The 13,133-nt window shown below is 47.3% G+C and overlaps 3 protein-coding genes across 6 annotated transcripts in view; 2 read left to right on the top strand and 1 right to left on the bottom strand.

Annotated features, from left to right (window-relative positions):
* LOC1274354 (ABC transporter G family member 23) overlaps positions 1 to 9,336 on the top strand; it is a 44,097-nt gene extending 34,761 nt beyond the window's left edge. For all 4 annotated transcript variants that reach the window (XM_061643495.1, XM_061643496.1, XM_061643498.1 and 1 more), the window contains 10 exons: positions 988 to 1,149; positions 4,215 to 4,333; positions 4,412 to 4,607; positions 4,702 to 4,903; positions 5,003 to 5,154; positions 5,225 to 5,369; positions 5,455 to 5,541; positions 5,650 to 6,040; positions 6,115 to 6,364; positions 6,457 to 9,336. In XM_061643495.1, the coding sequence (XP_061499479.1) occupies positions 988 to 1,149; positions 4,215 to 4,333; positions 4,412 to 4,607; positions 4,702 to 4,903; positions 5,003 to 5,154; positions 5,225 to 5,369; positions 5,455 to 5,541; positions 5,650 to 6,040; positions 6,115 to 6,364; positions 6,457 to 7,024 (2,272 nt within the window). In that variant the 3' untranslated portion in view covers positions 7,025 to 9,336. The remainder of the gene's footprint in view (positions 1 to 987; positions 1,150 to 4,214; positions 4,334 to 4,411; positions 4,608 to 4,701; positions 4,904 to 5,002; positions 5,155 to 5,224; positions 5,370 to 5,454; positions 5,542 to 5,649; positions 6,041 to 6,114; positions 6,365 to 6,456) is intronic.
* Positions 1 to 13,133, bottom strand: part of LOC5667758 (uncharacterized) — a 549,880-nt gene that overhangs the window by 519,333 nt on the left and 17,414 nt on the right. The gene's annotated exons all lie outside the window — the stretch shown is intronic.
* On the top strand, positions 11,938 to 12,948 carry LOC11175874 (uncharacterized). The gene is made up of 2 exons (XM_003436516.2): positions 11,938 to 12,408; positions 12,467 to 12,948. Exons 1-2 carry the CDS (start codon positions 12,103 to 12,105, stop codon positions 12,905 to 12,907), a joined length of 747 nt encoding a protein of 248 aa, XP_003436564.2. The 5' UTR covers positions 11,938 to 12,102; the 3' UTR covers positions 12,908 to 12,948.

Here is a 13,133-nt window from a genome sequence, read left to right on the forward strand (position 1 = left end):
CAGTCCCGGAATCGCCGGGGTGGATGGGAAAATTTGTGTGACACACCGTGTGCCAGAGCGCTGTCCGGGTTGGGGCAACTGATTTTGTGTCAACCGTTGCGGTTACTCAAACTCAAACGAGGCCATTATCATCGTGTCTTTTTGAACCGGGTGTGTGGTGTTATCGCGTGGAGCTCACCGAATCGATCGACTTGGAACTCTGATGATAGACGCGATACATTGAAGTATAGTTTTACCAAAAACGCTCTCACTCTCACTTCCACTAATAAACAGCTGCACAAGAGCAACCGGTCAAACCCGGTTAATTATCAAACCGATTTTCCGTTCACCACCAACAGGCGGCGACTCAGAGAAAAACTCTATCCTAGACCTAGTTGTATCCGGGCCAAACTTTCCAGCGGCTATGCGTCATTCCTTCGCAGGTCGTTAAAATTCCACTCCGTTATATAAACGTATCACCGCACGGAGTTCATCGGAAGGATCAAAGTGTGTGATCGTCACTGCAAGTGGACCGATCTGCTCAAGCGCCTCGTCTAGCGCTCGCCCTCTGCTGCAGGCAAGCTGAATCAAGGCTAGATGTGCAATTGCAATTAGTCAGCGATGGTTTGCCACTAATCGCGATCTGTGTGTTTTTTTTCTCTCTCACTGTATTTGAATTGTTGGAAAATGGGTAGAAAAAAGCATCCTCTAATGTGCACAACAATTGCCAGCAGCAGTGTGGTTGCGGTTGGATTGGAAGTAAGCCGACTGCAAAGCGCAACGAATACAATCAGGCGAAGCGAACGAACCGTTCAGCCAGTAATGAATCGCTGCCTGTATCTATACGATCTTTACACGTTTACCAGCAACAATATTGCAGTGCCGTTTGATTCAATTTGACCCGCTTTGTGCTGTCTTAATTGTAACATCTATTTCTAAACATTTTTCTACTACATGTGATTAAAATATTAACTAACCGTGTTTCTCAATTTTCTCTCTTCTCTTTAGCGGCAGTGAGACGAGCGTGGCCACGATCGACGATGGAGGGACGATGTGGAGCAGACAGCAGAATGCCGTCTCCGTGCGGCATGCGTTCAAATCGTACGGCACCAAGAAGAAACCAAATCAAGTTCTATCGAATCTTAACATGACAGTAGCCAAAGGAACTATGTAAGTACACCCGTACAATGGCCGCGTGCATCGTACATCACAACAAACACACACACACAAACGCTGCTCGTTTCGATTGACCGCTTGGGGATGATGATCGCAAGCGCAAACGCTTCGTGTGCATCTTCCGTCATCCGAAACCTGTTTGTGGTACCGATGACTCATCGTGATCATGTTATGTGCAAAATTGTTATGATGCTTTTTTTGGTTGTGTTTGCAACACACCAGACTTGTGATTGCTTTAGCTCAACGCTGGTTCCTGGTTGGCTGGACAATTTTGCAACGCTGATCATCTTGTTAATTATTTTTGCCCAGCTTCGTTCAATATGCTCATCCACATTGTCTTAACGCGGTTTCTCTTATTAAAAGCCCACCCCTAAACTCATTAGGTTTGTGCGTTTTTCGTTCGACACGGCGCGTTTCCTTATGTAATGTGAACGGTTTTGGCAACTTGCGCCTTATTTTTGGCACGGTAACAGAAAAAACAATCACGCCCATCCCGCACTCCCATTCATTATTCGATACGGCCCTCTCCCAGCGCGCACGGATGTGGAGAGCATTCCGATGCACAGCGTTTGTTACAGTGTGTGGAAATTGCCAAACGGGCGCGAGTTCGTTTGCCTTTGCGGATTAACCTTGAAGGTCAGTTCAAGTTGCTCGCCGAGTGGCTCCGCGTGTGGGATGGTGGGAAAACCCCGGGCTTAGGTTGGGAAGAAATTAAAAGTACAACTTGCAGAAATTGTGATGATCGATCGTGCCAAACATGTGTTGCTTTAGCAGACTATCCACGGAAGTAATTACGGATCGTGTCGGCGCTTTGCCAATCATCATCCACTTTTTTTTTCAAAATCAGTAACCTTCCTCGTTTTTCACTCCATTGCTACGACTATCTCGCACTGGCGTCCCAAATGAAAGGTAGCAATTTTACTCTCAATTTATGTTGTGTGCATCGTTTGGGTCGCACTTCAAAGCCAGCGAACCGTGTAAAAAGGTTGTCTATACTTGCACTTGCCTGCGCCGCAATCACCGTGCATGACGGGCTTTCGGTTGACCGAGAATTAACCTTTTTTTGTGAATGGCGTTGTTGGGCGGAGAGGAATTTGTGTTTGTTAAAGCACACTTTCCCCGTACACACCTTGCTGAGCGTCCTTGCTAGCGTGTAGCAGCACCATTCCTTCGCGGGCGGGTCGAATGTGCAAGGGTCAGTTCCGGCACAGCCGTTGACAGTCACTATTTACATCAACATGCACCAGCATCGCTCGCTATTGTGAGGCAGTATGAAATGCACCGTGGCTAATGCGCGTGGAATGCGCGACCCTTTGGCAATTGCATGATCATCGTTTGTTCGCAGAGGTAATTGATGTAATTCATGGCCAATTATACCACAGCTGAAGGGTTATGGGAGGGTTATCAAATTCTAGGTGAATATCTAGATTCTTTGATACAAAAAATCACTTCTTTAATGCACTTCAAAGGTTCACTAAAGAATTAATGCTCACAGCCTTTTTTCTCCTCGCAAACTTGAAAGCAGGAAAGCAATCGGTCACGGAATATGTACTTGAAAATCTTTTGTTTGTGCTTGCTTCTCTTCCACCGCCCGGTTTTATGATTTAATAACAATTGCCACGGTACGATTTGGCAGCCACACATTCACGCCATGTGCGCCCGGGCGTTTATGATGAAGCTTGAGCTCATTTCACTTATGACATGTGTGCACACATTGTCTTCGTCGATTCGTTCGAGTGGAATCATCCGACCCAGGGGGCCCGGTGTGTTTCCGTTTCCTCATATGTGTAGTGTGAACGCCCCCCCCCTCTCCTGAAACCAGGCAACAATCACTCGAGATTCGTTGCGTACCAGACTCGTCCTTGGACGGAACTAGCTTCCGGAGCATTGTTCGATGAGCTGAGCACCCGAAGACACGTTTCAGCAGTAAAGCTGAGCATGCTGAAGTTGTTTGCGGGGTTTCAAATACAAAAAAAAAGTTATTTGAAACTTTAAACGTCAAGGTGGCTGAAGGGATCCCTTTTTTCGTTGTTGTTGTTATTGTTGGGAAGGTCACGGCAAGGACGCATCACCATACGGGACAGGTTAACTCGCACGGCTTATCAGCAACGCGAAGTAGGCATGAGACATAAAAAAAAATCACCGCAGACACATAACCGAACAATAAGTAAGCAATATGTATGGCAAGACCGCTTCATTTGTGCAATTAAAAGAAAAGAACAATAAGTCATGGGCAAAGCCAAACTTTGTCGGCCATATCAAACGACTCGCCATCGCCAGACAATACATTTCAATGCCGGCCCGAACTGACAACGACAAAGACACATTCTTGCCCGTCCAGCCCGAAGGGTTGATGGCCATCCAGAAGCTGCAGCAGAGCTCCCTTCCGGTGAGTTTGGTCGCTTGATCGCGCCCATCGCCCCATCTCGGGACGAGTGCAAGTCCATTAGATGCACATCTCGACCGGATCGGTACAACGGCGGCACAACTTTTATTTGCACAACCCTCACGGCTAAAGCGCTTTATTACACTCGAAGCGTCAGGGAATGTGTGTCCGATTCCACCGTTCACCATTGCGCTTGCGAAGATTCCACCTTCCACATCCACGATGGCCAGAATGATTATTTATTTTGTAGCCCTAAGCAGTCGCACGGAGGCCATCTCCAACGCAAATGGATATCCTCCAGTGGGGTTGGAGTTGGAGGTGTCCAACGGCGCACATAAATCGTTGGCACGTGATCGGAATGGAATCGCGGGCGTACGGAATAGAACGCGCTCATTTGGTACGCGCTCGTATTCGTGGATCGATCAGTTGGCGTGCTCGTTGTTGTTGTTAAGCTGCCTGTGATGTGCGTTGTGCTTCTTGTGCCAAACTGGTGCCTGAAGGTGCTTTAGCACGACACTTTATGCAAACAATTAGCTCCGCTTTACGACGGGACCAGTTGCCGGTGGAATCTAACTAATCAACAAATCGAGCGTTGACGTGTCGTTGTTAAAAATAGCTTCGCTTTTATTAAACCTCTTCTTTTGCACACACTTTTTCTTCCCAACCCATCCAGTTATGGACTTTTAGGAGCATCCGGTTGCGGTAAAACGACACTTCTATCGTGCATAGTAGGACGAAAGCGACTAAACTCAGGAGAAATATGGGTCCTCGGTGGAAAGCCGGGAACAAAGGGTAAGTAGTGGCATCAGCAAGAGTCGTTTCATTCGGAACTTTCCCCAACTTACCAATTCTTGCTCTCCTCATCCAAAGGATCCGGTGTCCCTGGAGCCCGCGTAGGATACATGCCGCAGGAGATTGCTCTGTACGGTGAATTCTCGATCCGCGAAACGATGATGTACTTCGGCTGGATCTTTGGCATGCACACGTCCGAGATCGTCGAGCGATTACAGTTTCTGCTCAACTTTCTCGATCTGCCATCAGAGTCTCGGTTGGTGAAGAATTTGAGGTAGGTAGACTGACATAGTGTGGCGCGCATAAGAGCAGAGCCCTGTAATCTAACCTGTCTGCGTGTTTGTGTGCGGTTCTTTTCCTTCCCAAAGTGGTGGCCAACAGCGTCGCGTATCGTTCGCCGTGGCCCTGATGCACGACCCGGAGCTGCTCATTCTCGACGAACCGACCGTCGGTGTGGATCCACTACTTAGACAAAGTATATGGAATCATCTGGTACACATCACCAAGGCCGGCCAGAAAACCGTCATCATTACGACGCACTACATCGAGGAAGCCCGACAAGCACACACGGTAAGGAGTGGTGATCTTTGACCTCAACGGCTTCGCTATGTGGCTTCGACTGTGTTGTGGACGATCAATTCTTCAATCGCAACATCTTCTCTTTTTCAGATCGGTCTGATGCGATCGGGTCGACTGCTGGCGGAAGAGTCACCGAGCTGCCTGCTGTCGATGTATCGCTGCAGCAGCCTAGAGGATGTCTTCCTGAAGCTGTCACGCAAACAGGGCCAAGCCAATGTGGCACCAGCTGAGCTGAACATCAGGTAAGTCATCAGTGTGTGTTTGTTAGGTCTTGCAGTAATTTAACCTAATCGAATGTTTCCTATCGTACAGCAACAACATATCACTGTCGGCACTGGCATTCGGCAACAAAAAGGACAACCCAGTCTACGTCAGCCAGGAAAGTGGTGTCGTCGGACTTAACTTCCACCAGAGCAAGGAGGTGCTCATCAGTGACAGTAACGGATCCACCATTGCTGTAAGTACACTCACTCTATCTTGCTCTTGTAGGATGTTTGGTTTCCTGTAACTTATCAACCAACGATCTCTCCTTTCTCATACAGATCAATGGACTCAATGGATCTGCTCCCGGTGCGATCAGTCAAGCGGTCGAGTGCGATAACTGCACCGAATGTTCGGGTTGTTCCAACGTAAGTCGTACATTAACTCGCAACGCGCACCTAAACTGGTTAATTATTTGTATTTTCCCCCATCGTTTTTCTCATCCCGGAACTTCTCCCTCCCCCCAACCACCAAAGTTTACGTCGAAAGGAAAGATTCGTGCGCTGCTGGTGAAGAACTTCCTGCGCATGTGGCGAAACGTGGGCGTGATGCTGTTCATCTTCGCCCTGCCCGTCATGCAGGTGATCCTGTTCTGTCTGGCGATCGGGCGTGATCCTACCAACCTGAAAATGGCCATCGTTAACGGTGAAATGAACTCGACCATCGGGGCGGACTGTGCGTTCGATCCGGGGTGCAGCTTTACCAACCTATCCTGTCGCTACCTGAGCCACCTCAACACGACGATCGTGAAGGAATACTACTCGGACCTGGACTCGGCGCTCGGTGCGGTGCGGGACGGCAACGCTTGGGGCGCACTGTACTTTACGGACAACTTTACCGATGCACTTGTGGCGCGTATCGCTCTCGGTAGGTCTCGACGAGAAGGGCGTCAAGTAGGGGAAGGATTTTCTGCACTGTACTAACTGGATTTGTTTTTACAGGACGCGATGCTGACGACGAGACGCTGGACCAGTCGGAAATTCGCGTGTGGCTCGACATGTCCAACCAGCAGATCGGCATCATGCTGAACCGCGACCTGCAGGTCGCGTATCGGGAGTTTGCCCAGCAGCTGCTGCGAGTGTGCGACAACAATCCGAAGCTTGGCGATGTTCCGATCCAGTTCAAGGCTCCGATCTACGGTACCAACGATCCGTCGTTCACTGATTTCGTCGCACCAGGAGTCATTTTGACGTAAGTGTTTCTGCCCCATCCGGATGCACCCGGAAGTGGGCAATCGCCGTGTATGCTTAACGTAACCACCCGATCCCGCTCTCTTTCCACAGTATCGTGTTCTTCCTGGCCGTGGCACTGACGTCCTCCGCGCTGATCATCGAGCGTACCGAGGGTTTGCTGGATCGATCGTGGGTTGCCGGTGTGACGCCGAGCGAAATCCTGTTCTCGCACGTCATCACCCAGTTCGTGGTGATGTGCGGCCAGACCGCGCTCGTGCTGATCTTCATGATCGTGGTGTTCGGCGTGACGAACAACGGCGAGATCGGCTGGATCGTGGTGCTGACCATCCTGCAGGGTCTGTGCGGTATGTGCTTCGGGTTCGTCATTTCGGCCATCTGCGAGCTGGAGCGCAACGCCATCCAGCTCGCCCTCGGGTCGTTCTACCCGACGCTGCTGCTGTCCGGCGTGATCTGGCCGATCGAGGGCATGCCGCTCGTGCTGCGGTACGTTTCGCTCTGCCTGCCACTGACGCTGGCCACCACGTCCCTCCGCTCGATACTGGCCCGCGGCTGGAGCATAATGGAGCCGGACGTGTATATGGGCTTCGTTTCGACGATCGCCTGGATTGCGCTGTTCCTCGTCATCACGATGCTGGTGCTGAAGTTCAAGCGCGGCTAAGCGGCGCGATGCAAGCGACGAGCGCGTGCAACGTTTCCGTTTGCACCTGCCGTTTGCAGCGGGGTTTTTGTTTTAGCGTGTGCTACGGAGGGAGCAAACCCGACAGTCCCGATCGATATGGATGGTCAGCATCCGAACGATCAAACGATCGTGGGATGTGCGTGAAATAGAGAGGAAGAAGAAAAAAACTACCAGAAAGCATCACCGAGCATGAATTACAGGGTGGTGCTTTTAAAAACAACACACAAACACAAACACACAATTTGAATTTGCTCAATTGTACGTATTGGACTTTCATACTGTTACCCTCTGTTTTTTTAGTTAATCGTTTTTCACACTAGCGCTTTACTACTGGTATCGCTTTGGTCCCTTCCTACACCCACACAACAACAAACAAACAAACACACACATACTATTGTTTAGTGAGAATTTCCAGCTACCTCTGGTTGCGATCGCTCGCACGAGTGGGGTGGGAACTGGAATATTCTAATGGGTGTGCGGTGCCGGCACGCTGTCTATTGGCTGCCGGCCACCCCACCCCTTATGTAAGACATAATCGAATATCGGTATATAAAGAAGTATATTTGCGATCCGGTCGGCGTGGGATGCGTGGGATTTTGAGTGATCGTGATCTACACTACACTAGCTGGGATGCATGGGAACTGCGCGTGTATGGGTAATATGTATGCATGTGTGTGCGTGAACCGGGCGGGCGTATAAACATGGAGATTGAGAAACCGTGTTCGTGTGGCTATTAATATTGTATGAGTAAATAGGGTGGGGGTTTAGTTTTTGAGGCGAAAATTCGGGATAACGTGACAAGTACACAGATACAACAACAAAAACAGCAAACAAACAAACAAACAAGCAAACAAGACAAGCTAATAAAGCAACGAACAAAGCAATAGCAACAAAAAAAGGAAACAACGAAACATTATACACGAACGCGTCAATGTGAACTGTGATTGTAAAGCAATGAGCAAAAGCTATATATTTTTTCTTATTATAATATGTATCATCATACCAGAGTATTTTGTATTAATCTTATATGGTGTAAAATGGAAGATATCCCAAAACGATCGGTTTACACACAAACACACACACACACACACTGGCAAACACTCACAAATACGCAACAGATACAAACACATACACACATTTGATAGTTTGTCCGTTTTTTCTGTCAAACTTTTGGAAAACTTTGTTTTCCACGGGGGGTTTTCACCTTATCTCGAAGAGGTGGTAGAAAAAGTAAAGAAAAGGCCTTCAACTCAAACCAACTCATTGCATACTTTTGAACAAATTTATGTGAAATTTATGTTTCCGAATAGTAGACCACACGGGTGAATGTGTTTGTATACTTTGCGCTGGGAGTTGTGCGTGCCGTCTATATTAATTCCCGTTTCTATATATTAAATCGGTCTTGCACACTTCCTCCCCTTTTCTTTTGGCCCCGATCGATCGTAAGCAAAGCAATAAATTTAAACGATTTTCCCAATTTCCGGTACGTGAGCTACGGTACGGTGGCTTGAGAATTGAGTTGCCAAGCAAAAACCATATGCCGTTGGCAAATGCAATGACGACACCCTTCCCGGCAGGGTGGCTTGGCGTGTACATTTGGGCGTAGGGTAACAAAGTAGGAAAGAAGGCACCCGGGGAAATGTAGCTTCTTTTTCCATTTCTTTTATATTAATATTAAATGCATATGAGCGATGCTTCGCCCTGCGGCTGCTGCCCGAGATTCTTACCTTATCGAAAGGACGGCTCTGCGGTGGTCGCAGGTCGCGAACAACTTTGTGAGGGCAACATAACAACAGCGCATATATCTTATGTAATACATTTACGTATGGGTGGGACAATTAAAATGGAACAAGGAAATCTACACAAACATACACACACAACACTTACACGGAGACACAAATAAAACACGAACAACGAACTAATATTAAATATACACTTTTTTCTAGTACCAGGTTTCTTATCCATCCTGTGTTGGACTTACGTGCTCTTATCTATACTGTTAAGAGTAGACTTGACTTCGCTGACGGCGTGTATGACAGACAAGATTTAAAAAAAAATACACACAATAACGATATACCAATTGGGTGGGTTAGAAGAAGAAAACAATATATCGACGCAGCGAACAGGTCTATACAAATTGGGGCGGTACGCGTTGTTTTTGAAGTAACGTAAGAATCGTAAGGAGCAACAGCAATAGAAGCAACACCGCCCACCGGTCCCGGTGGTGTTCAACTGTATCTGTGGAGGAAAAAAATGAATGTCAATAATAATAATAAATACATAAAAATGAATTTTATTGCGTTTTTTGATAGAAGATGAGTTTCAATCGATGACAGTTGTAAAAAAATATTCCTTTTTGAGAAATATAAAAAATCTAGAATCCTTGCGCCGTTTTGAAGAGTCAGACGAACAGCTGCTGGAGCAGCTTTCTCAGTCGGGGGACACCCGCTTGTTCTACAGGAGATTGAAAGAGGCACGGAGCGGGTTTGCTCCGCAAAACCGCAATGTGCCGGGATGCGGATGGAAATCTCCTGACGGACGAGCGGGAGGTGATCGAAAGGTGCAAGTGCTACTACGAAGGACATCTGAGTGAAGCAGAGGCAGGAGAGGCTGGCGCAAGTGGCAGAACAAGGCAATCACCACAGCAGCAGCACAGCAGTAACAACAGCGACAGCATCGGTGCAGACGACGAGGTGCCCCCGCCATCTCTGGATGAGATTGCCAGCGCCATCAAGCAGCTTAAGAGCAATAAGACTGCCGGCAGCGATGGTTCGGCGGCCGAGCTCTTCAAGATGGGACCGGAGAGGCTTACCGTCGAAATGCATCAGCTGATCGTGAAAGTCTGGGAGTAGGAGGAACTACCGAAGGAGTGGAAGCGAGCTGTTATTCACCCAGTCTACAAAAAGGGCGACAGGCTGAATTGCTCGAATTTCCGATCCATCACAGTCCTGAATGCCGCCTACAAGATTCTGTCCCAGATCCTGTTCTGCAGACTTGCGCCCCTTGCTACAAATTTGGTCGGCAGCTACCAAGCTGTAGTTTTGCTATCTCGTGACGGTCGTTACTTCGGACAACGACATCAGCAGCAAAGTCCGGAGTCGCATTGTTCAGGGGAATCGGGCATACTATGGACTTCACCGACTGCTGAGATCCAGAAGACTTCAAGCCCGCACGAAATGTGAGATATATCGCTCATTGATTGAGAGGACCACCGGACGCTCTATGGACACGAGTCCTGGATCATCCGAGTGGAGGATGCAAACGCTCTGGGCGTGTTTGAGCGACGCATCCTCCGGACCATCTTTGGCGGTGTGTTCGAGCATGGAGTTCGAAATAGAAATATGAACCAAGAGCCTGCTGAGCTGTACAGCGAATCGAGCATCCTGACGGTGGCAAAGGCTGGCAGGATACGAAGGCTAGGGTATGTTATGAGGATGCCGGATTAATCCACCACCAAGAAGGTATTCGTCAACGATCCCCAGTTCGGCATAAGGCACAGGGGAGCACAGCGAACTAGATGGCTGGATCAGGTGAAGCGAGACCTATCAGAGATTGGGATTCTCGCTCTTGCTGGCCTGCTCACGATAAAGCACATCGACCTAACATGGTCCGGTCAACAATCGTTCTCCAGGATGCTCGGTTCCTGGCTACAGTCTTTTTTTACACATTTCCTTTTACCTAGAATCAAATCAACATTTTGCGTAGCCTCCAACACAATTTTTTCATGTTTAAATCTTCACCATATATTCTATATTCTTTGATAATATAGAAAAATATCCTACGGTTTCAATACGGTTTTAAAAAAATTGGAAATAAAATTATGCTAAACTTGATATTAATTCACACTGTCAGTGGCGATCACCTCAACTCTGAAATATTATAATGCTTATGCATTATTCCGGATATGTGTGATCTTTGGCGATTACAGTTCTTTAAACCTTATATTTCGTCTTGACACTTCGATGAGGATACTCTTCGGCTATGCGAGTGCAAAAAATCAGACCGGTATTTAAAAACCAAGAAAATCCATTCTATATATATTTGGAACTAAAGTCATATAATAGGCACACGAAGTGTAAATGCAGCCCTTTAACAACGGTAAACGCAAACGATACCTCATAATTCAATCAAGCGAAGAAAGTGGTATTTCGATTCATGGTTTCCGAACTTCCGTAGAAAGCCTCAACGACAGATAATGAGGTGAAAATATGAGGAGTTCGGCCTTAGGGCACCGTCACTAAACAACTACTAAAACACATGCTACTTGCCATCTTTGCAGTTACGTAATCAAAGTAGCCACTAAGGGTAAATTATTTAATTTTTATTAATGTATTACTTAGATAGAATGTCGGAAAACGGAAACCCTCTTCCTAAACAGACCAAAATTAGTACACTCATTTTTCTTGTCTTATAATTGAAAAATCATTTCTGCTTCTGTTTTAAGCTTTCGCCGGCCGTATGTTTGACATGTATGCTATAGAGCGTTAAATTTAAACAATGGGTAAAGCTCATTTGCACACATCTTATTAAATTCCAACGATGAATTGTAGTATAAAAATAATATTCCACCTACTTAGAATACTAGTGCCGATTGAGCAAAGTGTATCAATGCATGACAATTTCTTCAACTCCACAAATTTTAACTTCAATCGAGTGCTAGAGCTATAGAGTATTTTCCACGCCGTCAGAGTGCCACTACTTTACCCTAGTAGGTTATTCAAATAACACTTCTAGTGCGACTGTTTTCGTGTTCCGCATTATTCAACTATTTTTTTTTTGTTCTGATCAGTGAAAGCTAAACTTTCTCCATTATTACGTGCATTGTGCTTTTTAAATGTAACAACAAAAATTATATAAAAAAAAACTATTCACTACCACTCACAGGCTTTAAGCGTTCTGGCAGGCGCGCAAATGACCATCAGTTCCACCTGGTTGACTGAGTAAATTTATTGCCATTTATCACCACGAGTCATCACCCGAAGCGAGCGTTGGACCCGCCGATTGACCCGCCCCGTTGTAGTTTCAGTTGACACTTTTCCAAGTGCGCACGGTCAAAAATGTGGCGCCTACCGACGGTACTGCTACTGCTGGTGCACTGTCTCGCGGTGGTGCATCTTTTGGGCTTTACATTTGTCAACCCGTGGCCACTGTGTCCAGCGAACGACAAACGGCTGCTCTCGCTGTTTAATCTGCTCTGCAACACAACACAAACGTCCACTGTGACCACGCGGGACGCCTGCTACGGATGCTTCTTTAGGGCAGGGTCGCTCGCTGCTGGACCAACGCAGCTGGCCGCCATCAGCCAGTGTGCTTCGCTGTATCTCATCAACACGAGCTATGCCACCTGTGCAACGAATCTGGCGGTAAGAAAATATGTCATCCACCATCGTAAGTCAGCTAAATGTGTCTTCTGCTTTGCAGGGCATCGTTACTGGATCGCGTCCCGTAATCGTTTCGCCCACCAGCGGCACCACTGTCGATTGCTATTCCGGGCATTGCGAGTTTGTCCAGTGCATTAGAAGGATAAATGGGAACATGCTGATCAACCAGTGCATTCTGCAAACGCTCGTCAATCGAGACCTGAATGTGGAGGCACAGCGAGTCGGGTTCTACGTCAACACAACGTCCTGCATTCTGGCCAGGGCTAGATGCGATCCGTACAACCCGATCACGGGCCAGCTACAGCAGCCGCTAAACGTGCCTGCGGGCACAACCGGAAGGACGGGATCGAACTCGCTCCAAATTTCAACGACCGGTGACGTACGTATCGTTTCATTTCCGATGAAAGTAGCCGTTGGAGATGCGTTCTGCACGTCACGAACGATGCTCGATCAGTCAACGTTCGGGAATTCCATTTGCTAGCTCGATGTTGCGAGCTCGGTGAATTAACTCTCATTTTTGGAGGAATTACTCAAGTGAGTGAATTAGTGAGGGAATTACTCAAGTGAGTGGAGTGAATTACTCACTTTTTAAATAAAAGTCACATTATATTTTAAGCATTTTCAATAAACAAGGAAGAATTACACCCCATTACATCGACACATTTCGGCCGTAGCACGTGGCCCAGCTAGAATTTGAATTGTAAGTG

The sequence above is a fragment of the Anopheles gambiae genome, chromosome 2 (assembly GCF_943734735.2).
Source record: "Anopheles gambiae chromosome 2, idAnoGambNW_F1_1, whole genome shotgun sequence".
Lineage (NCBI taxonomy): Eukaryota > Metazoa > Arthropoda > Insecta > Diptera > Culicidae > Anopheles > Anopheles gambiae.

What these genes read in the sequence shown, in the direction of transcription:
- LOC11175874 (XM_003436516.2), top strand. Translation starts at nt 12,103, where the DNA reads ATGTGGCGCCTACCGACGGTACTGCTACTGCTGGTGCACTGTCTCGCG. An exon ending in CCTGTGCAACGAATCTGGCG is followed by an intron (nt 12,409 to 12,466) that starts GTAAGAAAATAT and finishes TCTGCTTTGCAG; the next exon opens with GGCATCGTTACTGGATCGCG.